The sequence below is a fragment of the Chlorocebus sabaeus genome, chromosome 7 (assembly GCF_047675955.1).
Source record: "Chlorocebus sabaeus isolate Y175 chromosome 7, mChlSab1.0.hap1, whole genome shotgun sequence".
In the NCBI taxonomy this organism is placed as follows: Eukaryota; Metazoa; Chordata; class Mammalia; order Primates; family Cercopithecidae; genus Chlorocebus; species Chlorocebus sabaeus.
Window position 1 is genome coordinate 91,610,168 of NC_132910.1, and position 10,844 is coordinate 91,621,011.

General features: G+C 40.8%; 1 protein-coding gene across 1 annotated transcript; it reads right to left on the reverse strand.

Moving 5' to 3' along the window:
- UCP1 (uncoupling protein 1) lies at positions 1 to 10,637 on the reverse strand. Its single transcript, XM_007999857.3, has 6 exons — positions 10,198 to 10,637; positions 9,389 to 9,587; positions 3,900 to 4,100; positions 3,693 to 3,794; positions 2,768 to 2,948; positions 1 to 582 (listed from the first exon to the last, which is right to left on the reverse strand). Exons 1-6 carry the CDS (start codon positions 10,321 to 10,323, stop codon positions 468 to 470), a joined length of 924 nt encoding a protein of 307 aa, XP_007998048.3. The 5' UTR covers positions 10,324 to 10,637; the 3' UTR covers positions 1 to 467.
- Between the last annotated feature and the right edge of the window lie 207 nt (positions 10,638 to 10,844).

A 10,844-nucleotide genomic window follows, 5' to 3' on the forward strand; every position in this document is an offset into this window, starting at 1 on the left:
TTTAAAAGGTATTAGCAATACTTTATTGAATATATTAACTGACAACTGTGGTTAATAAATAAAAACTAATATTTTTAATAACTTCATTTTTAAGTATTTATAAATATAAACTGCATTTCACTCAGTTTCTTTTCTACCAGTTGGAATTGTAATTAAAACATGTTAAAGTTCTTCACATTCATTCACACAATTGCACTCCAGAGATGGTCAAATGCAGTAGCTTATCTGCATGACATTTGCCAGGGTATATGCTGAATGTGTTGCTTCCCCCTTCTTAAGACACTGAGAAAAAAAAGTTAACATGAAATAGGCATTAGTTTTCCTCTTTTTTATATAGAAAAGTCCAAAATTCTCTACCAAAATTCCTTTATCATTTTAGGTTAAAATAAGTGAGCAAGTTTTGTTTGTTTTTATGATCCAGTCAGCAAGATTCCCACTGGTATGTCACATCATTTTCTTGAAGCTGATTATGTGGTACAGTCCATAGTCTGCCTTGACTTTGACAGTTCTCGTTTCAGTTGTTCAAAGCACACAAACATAATGATGTTCCAGGATCCGAGTCGCAAGAAGGAAGGTACCAACCTAGAAAAGTGCATGTCATCGTTCGATTAGTTTGTTTGAGATTCTTTTTTTTTTTTTTTAATTTTTATTTTTTTGAGATGAGGCTTCACCCTGTCACCCAGGCTGGAATGCAGTAGCACAATCATACTCACTGCAACCTCGAACTCCTGGGCTTAAGTGATCCTCCCACCTCAGCCTCCTGGAGTAACTGGGACTAGAGACTGCACCACCACACTCAGCCTGAAATTCTTTAAGTGATTATAGCAGGTTATGCTTCTCATTTTGCCACTCCTCAAGTGAAGATGCTTAAAAGTACATATTCTTCGTCTTTCTCTCCTCTGCTGAAAATAAATTTTCCTTTAGATGTCCTATATTACTTCAAAACAACACAGCCCTAATGATCACATCTATACAAATCCACAAATATCCTTCACTCCCAAAACATGTCTTCTCTTCTCTGACATGAACTTTTTCAAAAACTCTTTCCTTGTTTGAGGGAAGGGGGAATTTTTGCTTGTTTTGCTTTGCTTTCTGAATGGGAGGTAGGAAACTTAGAAGGGAGAAGGAAGAAGAGAAACCAAAGAAGTATTGAGCAGAGTCAAGAAATCAATGCTGTCTCAATCTTGACAATTCTTGTCCTTACAGAAATTGTTAAATGTTTAAATGGCTTTTATGTTTAACTTATAAAAAACACCCCTCTGCCCCAATTTTTTTCCTTCAAGTCTCTTAACATGTTTCTCTTCACTTCTCAATGTGGGGTATTTTATTGCCCAAAAAACCCCATAAAATTACATTTCAGTAGCATTAAGTACATACACATTGTGTGTAACCATCACCACTATCCATCTCTAGAACCTTTTTGTCACCCCAGAAAGTAAGTATCCATTAAGCAGCTCCCCATTTTTTTCCTACCTCCAGCCCCTTGTAACTTCTATTCTTTCTGTCTCTATGAATTTGACTACTCTAGGTACCTCATTTAAGTGTAATCATACAGTATTTGTCATTTTGTGTCTGGCTTATTTCACTTAGCATAATGTTTTCAAGGTTCATCCATGTAGTATTTCTCCCCCAAAAGATTTTTAAATTTGAAAAAAATAAAATTATTAAATGGTTAATGGTTTAATAACTGGTATATCCATTTTAAGTTAATTTTATAAAGAACTTCATTTGTATTAATGTATCATAAGTACAGATTATGATGAGTTGGAACTTTTTATAAAATGTGTATGATACATTCATGCTTAATTTATAAGACTTGAGGAATGGCCTTACAGTTTAAAAAGGTAATAGTATTTTATCGTTTAACCACTAGTGTAATCCTTGTGGAATATATTGACAGATTACTTAATACTGTATTTTCTTCTCCTTCTTCTTCTTCTTTTTTGAGACAGGGCCTTGCTCTGTCTCCCAGGCTGGAGTGCAATGGCACAATCATAGCTCACTGAAACCTTGAACTCCTAGGCTCAGGAGATCCTCTTGCCTTAGCTTCCCAAGTAGAGGGGACTATCAGTGCATGCCACCACACTCAGCTAATTTTTCAATTTTTTGTTGAGACAGGGTCTTGCTTTGTTGCCCAGTCTGGGCTCAAGTGATCCTCCTGCCTCCATCTCCCAAAGTGCTGGGATTACAGATGTGAGCCACCACGCCGAGCCCATACTATATTTTCTTAGGAAGGTAGTTTCCAATACAACATTGCATTATGGAAATATGTAATCTATTACACAATACTTGTTTCTAGGTGAGTGTAATAATTACCCAAATCACATAATTTTCTGCATCACTTTTCTAGTTTGGTGGTGATGTCTTCTTTCTAGTTTTACAATTTTAAAACTTGAGTCCATCAAATTAAATCAAATCAAATCTTGTTCTCTCATAGCTCTCTATTATGATTTCCCTCTACTTTATAGCTCTCTTTCCCAGAGAAGGCAAAATACTGTCTACATTTCCAATAGATTGGGACCAATGGAAAAGGCACTGATCTTGAATGAGCCTTTGATCAAAGTTGAGAAAATTTTAATATAATGACTTTTTACTTTCTGGCACAGTGGAATTGGTGGATTCAAGAAATCTGTGGTAAGGAAAAGTCAATACTAAGTATATGAATATACTAAGGCTTGTAAACTAAATGTCAGTTGTTTGACATGAGCATGTCCCAAAGCACATAGACAGCCAGAACACATTACAGATACACAAGACCACATCTTACCCCTTGAAAAAAGCCGTTAGTCCTTCATTAGTGAACATTTTCATTGCACAGTTGGGCACACTTCTATACTGTCCTGGTGGAGAATTAACAAATCTGGTTTTTACTACATCCACCGGGGAGGACATAGCTGTTGCGCAAAATCCAGCAATAAGAGCTGACACCAAGTGGCAGGGGACTTCATCTAAAATGGATCGGTGAAACAGGTCAACATCAGACTTTTGGGGGCTTGCAATTTAGTTATCTGTTATATCTTTATAAACCTGTTGATAACAGTAGCTCAGTGAAGATGTCTTATAAATAAATAAAATAAAACAAGAAAGGTATTGCACTAGAAAAAGAAGGTAAAGAGTAAATGGCTTAATAGATTGTTAACACTTTAGGAAAATAACCTGTTAGTTTCCTCTGTGCCTTTAAGGCCTGCAATAATGCCTAATATATGAGCATCTAATACTTTTTTACTGAAATAAAGTACAAGGGAAATTTTAATGTCTCTAGAAGTTGTTAGAATATTATTTTTAAGAACCTATCTTATGGAATTACTTTTTGGATGAGACCACTGATAAACTCCTTGTATAACTAGATCTTTTGGATATAGTGCAGGATGGACTTACCTCCTGAATTCTGCTGTATAAAGAAAAAGATTCTAACAAAAGTCCCATATATTAGGGTTAAATGAGAATAATGCTGACCTAAGATGAAATTGCCTGTTAGTTTGTTGCAAAACATTTCTGTTGTGGCAAAACTTCTTAAACTTAATATTTTGGTCTTTTCCTGCTGCTCACGAAGTTATATATAGTTCAAAATTACTTATTTTTAAAAAGAGAAAACTATTAGAGTTAAGGAATTCAGTATAAGATGGCTGCAGAAGCTCCAAGAGGAAATTCTAAAGGTGCAGACCTGTTTGTTATATGAAATGGGAAGTTACCTGCTAATATGTTGTTTTTCACAAAGGCCTCCTTCATTAGATCATATGTTACCAGCTCTGTACAATTGATGATGACACTTCTCATCAGATTGGGGGTAGTCCCTGGGGGAAAAAAAAAGAAAATGTTTACTAACTCTACTTTATAATAAGTTGATAATTGTATGTATGTGCTTTAGTGGTTCTAAAACCCACTTTGAAGTTAGTTACCTTTCCAAAGACCCGTCAAACCTTCCGTTGTTGCTATTATTCTGTACGCGTTATAAGTCCCCGTGTAGCGAGGTTTGATACCGTGGAGATGGCTCTGCGCTTGAAGTCTGACTTTCACAACCTCTGTGGGTTGTCCGATGAATACTGCCACCCCTCCAGTCATTAGACCAGCTAAGATCTTGCTTCCTAAACTAGGTGTTGCTATCCAGAGAGAAAAAAAATTATTAAGAAAAAAAAATTAAAGACCTAGAATGCATGCATGTCTTTTTAATTTTCAGTGGTTCATAGTTGTTGGTTTTTTTTTTTTTTTTTTTTTTTTGATATGGAGTCTTGCTCTGTTATCTAGGCTAGAGTGCAGTGGTGCAATCTTGGCTCCCTGCAAACTCCACCTCCTAGGTTCAAGCAATTCTCCTGCCTCAGCCTCCCAAGTAGCTGGGATTATAGGCATATGCCACCACACCCTGCTAATTTGTGTATTTTTAGTAGAGACAGGGTTTCACTGTATTGGCCAGGCTGGTCTTGAACTCCTGAGACCTCAGGTGATCCTCCTGCCTTGGCCTCCCAAAGTGCTAGGATTACAGGTATTAGCCACCACACCTGGCCCATATTTTTGTATTCTTACAGCTTTTCTACTCCTCTAATGCATGTTCATGTGTTGATCAAGTACTAAATGTGTACCAACTCAGAGTAAGGCTAGAAGACTTCAGGTGTCTGAAATTTTTTAAAAATGAAGACTTTCAAGGAACAAGAAAACACAACGCTTATTTTCACAGTGGTCTGATTTTTTCCTGTGTTCAGCTTGGTTCTTTCTTATATTTAGCTCTCTTTTTAGTATTATCCAACTGTAAGGAGGCACCCGTCACCAATGAGGCTTGATCTTTTCCCATGAAGGATAATGTTAATTATGGGACTTGGTGGCTTTAGAAGAAGCCCAGTGGACAAGCTGCACCAATATAGGCCATCAACTAGTGTTAGGCTACAACATGTGAAGGGAACAAAAATAAGAAGACAGGCGAGAAGAAAGTGATTTTTGTCTTAAAATTTTGAAAAAATTAGCTTATGTTGCTCAAGAAAGATATCATTAAATATAAATAGTCTTGAAGCCCAATATTCATTTCTATCATTAAGTAAATATAAAATTATGGTTCAGCAACATTTACTCAGCAAAGACTTTCTCAGTCATTCTAATTCAGTTTCCTAATCTGTCAAACAGGGATAATAATATCTACCTCCTCGAGTTGTGTGAGTTAAATAATACTGATAAAGAGCTTACACTGTCTAGCACAAAGAAAATCCACAAAACTGGCAGCAATTTTTAAATCACTATCGTGATTGTACTCTTCTCATCATGCTTTAGCAGGAGCTGGGCATTTGATTGACAGCTGTCTTTTAATTGGCAATATCGTATGATTACAAATGCCTTCACTTTTAGCTCACATTTGTAATGCATTGCACTACAATGTAGTGTATCTTGATGTACTCATCCTATCCTCCAATCTCCAACTTTCAAATCCCTCTCTTCACTTCCCAGTCAAGCTTCCTGGAAAAGAGGCTATGTATTTTTTTTTCAAGAACTAAAAGAAATTTATTTACAAAATATATTGTTTGTCTTTACTTCTCAGACCCATTTCTTCCTCAGTCCCCTACAATACAGCTTATACCCCACTACTCTGCTGAAGATGTTTTTACTAGAAAATCAGTGAGTTTCTATTTGTTATGTACGATGATCACTTTTCAGTCCTTTCCACACTCTCTGCTGTTTGACCCTATTGATAGTCCCTGCTGTGACTTCCTGGAATCTAGCCCAGACTTTTCTCCTAAACTCATGTGCCTACTGGACATTACCTGTTGACATGGCCTAAACTAAATTTCTTGTCTTCCCCCTAAGACGGCTTCTATACATCCTCCCTCAATAAAGGGTATCTTTAACCAGAAACTTGGAAGTCATCTTGTATTTCTACCTGTCCCTTATGCCTTACTTCTATTTGTTCACCAATTCAATTCGATTATACTTTCTCAGTCTTTCTGATTGACATCTCTTTTTCCCTATTGCCAGTGCTTTAGGGCATACCCTGATCATTTCTTGCTTTCTAACTTACCTCTTTCTTACTCCTTTTACATATATACTCTATCTGCTGCCAAAGTGATCTTTTGAAAATGTAAATTGTTTATGCCACTCCCCTGCTTAACATTTTTACAGTGACTTCCCATCAGGGTAAGGATAAAATCCAAACTCCTTAGCATTGCCTGCAAGGCCTTCTGTGATCTGGCTCCTTCCTGCCTCTGTGGTTTCACGCTTCCTTCCTCACCAACATGTCCTCCCTGTGCTATGTTCACTCTACTCCTCACTGAGTCTTTGTACATGACCTTCACTCTACTTGGAAGGTCTTTCTCACCCCTTTACCTGGATCACTCCTGCTGGCCCTTTCAGAATTGATCCGGACATTAACTCTTCAGGAAAATCTCACAGGACCATGCCTCCATGGCTAGGTTAAATAGTTATGTTTAATATGGCCACCATCTTGTAATTACAGTTAGTCATGTGCTGCATATGTGATGGTGGTCCCATAAGACTAGAACGGAACTGGAAAATTCCTATCATCTAGTGACATCCCAGGCACCATAAGGTTGCCATGTAATGCATTACCTTTTATATTTTTAGGTACACAAACACTTAACTGTTATACAACAATTGCCTGTAGTATTCAATACCAATAGTCTGCACAGGTTTGTAGCCTAGGAGCAATAGATTATACCATATACACTAGGTGTGGCTATGCCATCTAAGTTTGTGTAAGTGCTCTCTGTGATGTTCATACAACAACCAATTTGCCTCCTAACTCATTTCTGAGAATGTATCCCCATCGTTAAGCGAAGTAGGACTGTATTGTAATACAGCATGTGTCATGGTGTTGCTGGAAGTCAGGGACCCCAAACGGAGGGACTGGCTGGAGCCACAGCAGAGGAACATAAATTGTGAAGATTTCATGAACATTTATCAGTTCCCAAATAATACTCCTATAATTTCTTATGCCTGTCTTACTTTAATCTCTTAATCCTGTTATCTTCAGGACCCTGTGATTGCGTTAACCATACAATCTGATTGTGAGACATGTATGTTCGAACAATATGAAATCTGATTGTAAAACGTGTGTTTGAACAATATGAAATCAGTGCACCTTGAAAAAGAACAGAATAACAGCAATTTTAGGGAACAAGGCAAGACAACCATAAGGTCTGACTGCCTGTGGGGTCAGGCAAAAAGAGCCATATTTTTCTTCTTGCAGAGAACCTATAAATGGACCTGCAAGTAGGAGAGATATCACTAAATTCTTTTCATAGCAAGGAATATACTATTAAGACCCTAGGAAAAGAATTGCATTACTTGGGGGAGGTCTATAAACGGCCACTCGGGGAGTGTCTGTCCTGTGCAGTTGAGATAAGGACTGAAATACGCCCTGGTCTCCTGCAGTACCCTCAGGTTCACTAGGGTGGGGAAAAACCCCACCCTGGTGAATTTGAGGTCAGACCGGTTCTCTGCTCTCGAACCCTGTTTTCTGTTGTTTAAGATGTTTATCAAGACAATACGTGCACAGCTGAACATAGACCCTCATCAGTAATTCTAATTTTGCCCTTTGCCTTGTGATCTTTGCTTTGCCCTTTACCTTGTGCTCTTTGTTGGCCTCAGAAGCATGTGATCTTTGTGACCTACTCCCTGTTTGTACACCCCCTCCCCTTTTGAAGTCCTGAATAAAAACCTCTGGTTTTACGGCTCAGGTGGGCATCACGGACCTACCAATATATGTCACCCCTGGTGGCCCAGCTGTAAAATTCCTCTTTCTACTCTTTCTCTTTATTTCTCAGACTGGCCGACACTTAGGGAAAATAGAAAGTTGAAATACTGGGGGTGGGTTCCCCCAATATCATGGAATATAGTCATCTATTCACTTCTCCCCACACACCCCTTACTGTCAACTGTAAACTCTGTAAACATCTGCCATCTAAATATCTAACATAGTTACTGGCACATGGCAGTTCAATAAAGCCTACTAAATAAATGGAATCTATATAACATAGAACGCTGCCAACATATATCCTATTAATTTGGTGCCCAAAGTCCACAACAATTGATAGGACAGTCAATCTGTGAAGAAAACCACCTGAACGAGCACTTGACCTCCTTTGTGTTTCCTCTCTTGTACATCTATAAATATCAAAATGCAGTTTTGATCTAGTAACATACAGACTTTATCTTCACTTTGAAAGTACTTGTGTGGATAAGTATAATTTACATATTTGTATAGACAATATTTATAAATTATCCCATAAAGCTACAGTATTGAAGGTTACTCACAGCAGAATTGATGAAATCTACAAGATGGATTTCACTTAATATATTCATTTTGTCATCAGCACATCTTCTCTCCAGCTTGTCTCATCAGAGGACATGAAAGTGCCTCTGATGTTGATTAGCTGTGTGATTTTGTGCATGTTACTTAACTGCCCTGATACTCGGCTAACAGTTTTCACTCACAGCATTGTTGTGCGGTTTGAATGATGGACAGAATCATATGCGAAGTGCAGAAGGCAGTAGAGAACAGGGTTAAGAGCCTGGAGTCCGAGGCCAGACTGCCTGGGTTTGAACCCTGGCTCTGCCCCCTCCCAGCTGTGTGACCTTGGGCAAGTGATGAATTGCTCTGTGTTCAGTTTTCCCATCTGCCAAGGGATAATGATACTAGTACCCTTCCCGTTGTAATGTACCTGAAGCACTTAGAACAGTGTCTCATTCATAGTAAGCCCTCAAATAAATACTAGTTAGGGTGACAGGAATTCTTAGAGTGCACTTGCATTCAGGAAATATGTTTCTTTTTCCTTTTCCCATAAACAAACTCCCTACAGCATTCGTCCATTTTTTCTGGTCTGGTCTTCCCTGGACCTTATGAGGAACCTCTTAAAAGGAAATATGTCTTTTCCTGTCCTTTCAAATCTACTCACCAAGTCTGGCTTTCTTTGCTTCAAACAGAAGGTTTTGAACTTTGTTGCATACCCAAATGATGAGGGAAGCTTGTGGAAACACAGATACTCTGGTCTCTAGCCTGAGGATTCAGACTCAGAGGACCATGGTAGTCCTCGTCTGGATTTCTGACAAGCTCCATAGATGTTTCTGATATATTTCCCTGTTTGGAGAACTTTAAGTTAAACATTATTCTGTAGCTCATTCATATTCTCCAGATGGAGATCCAAATTAGGCACACAACTTTCATGACTGGGTGACTTTTTAAAAGTATAAATCTGCATCTAAAATGTCAATTTTGCATACTTTTTTCTTTCTATGAACAATGAACTAATATTTGGGGAAGGGAGAGAGTTCAAATATGAATGTTTTCTCGCCAATTTGTTATGAAAACCACTCCTTAATGTGTTACATTTTTTGGAACAGAGCAGAGCCCAAGGTGTTTCTGCCCCTCCCAGGAACGTTCTCGGCTTACTTTCTTTGCCTGCGGAGAGGAACTCCTGGACCGTGTCATAGAGGCCGATCCTGAGAGAGGTGGAGCTGATCTGTCTCTGAAGCCCCGCAGGCAGCCCGCTGTAGAGTTTCATCCGCCCTTCTGTTTTGACCAGAGTGGTGATTGTTCCCAGGACACCTTTATACCTAATAGCACTGGACGTCGGGCGTTCGCCTTGGATCTGGAAATAAGAAAGGTGCAGATCAGAAGGGAGCGAACATTGAGTTCACTCTTAAGCCAAGATTTCCCCCACCGTGTTCCTATTTTCCGTTTCTTTTCTCAGCAACATCCCCCTTCCATCCACCTCCCTCTACTCCGTGTGTGTGTGTGTGTGTGTGTGTGTGTGTGTGTGTGTGTTCGCGAGCGCGCAGATTGGGGGAGGCTGGCTACAATGCACATTTTGAACATTCGCCTCCCCGTGAACTCTCCAGAACCCCTAGGGCAGCAGGATAGGACAGAATCAAAGAAAGGAAAAAGCACCTGACTAGTAAACTCAGGAGAGGCCAATATTCTCAGTTCAGAATACTAAGTGCACCCTAAATTTTAGAAGAATTTGGTAGTAGTCATGGTCAACCCATCCTCTGTGGCCCTCGTGGTTCTTCAACTAATCCTAGAAAAAGTTCCAGTTTCCCATCCTAAAGCACCAGCCCTGGGACAAGGCCAGACTGCTTTGGAAGGGCACTTACCCTACCTAGAAGCAGTGGTTAACCCAAAGCAGAGAATAAACGGAATGCACTCAACAGCGCCCCCTCTGGCCTGAGAGCCCTGGTCATACCCCTCTGGCTGGCTACCTGGAGCCGGACTTTGGCCGTGTCCAGCGGGAAGGTGATCACGTCCGCTAAGCACGCCGCTATTCCAGCTGAGAAGAGCTGGATCCCCAGGGTTGGGTGCACGTCCGAGGCTGTCAGGCCCCCCATCTTCACTCAGAGACTGGAGATGCAGAGGAAAAGGGTTCCAGCCCCGAAGGTGTGGGAAGTTTCTTTCCCTTGCTCTTCACGCCTGTCTCCCGGGCAGCAAAACCCGCTTTCTGTTTTTTGAACCCCCCACCTGGCAGCTAAGGTGCAGAGGCGGCGGCTCCAGACGAAGCGCGGCGTTGGGGGCCGAGTCCCCGCGTCCCCTCCTCCTCACCCTAGCGCCAGCAGGACCCTCTGCGCCCCGGTCTTCCGCTGGGACTTATATAGCTGGGTCGCTCCGGGGCTGGGCCGCGCGAGGTCTCAGAAGACCCGGGCGTGGGACCTGGCGGGGGCGTGTCCGGGAGCACTGGCTCCCTCCCATTCCCATCCTCGCCCGGCGCCTCAGGAGCCCCGCTTCTCTCCCCAAAAGCCCTAAGCCGGTCCCTGGTTGTCTGCGCCCGGCACTCCGCGCGTCGGAGGGAGGGCGCACCGCGGCGGTCAGCACCCGCGCCCCCCGCACGCGCCTCACCTTCTGTCACCCTCTG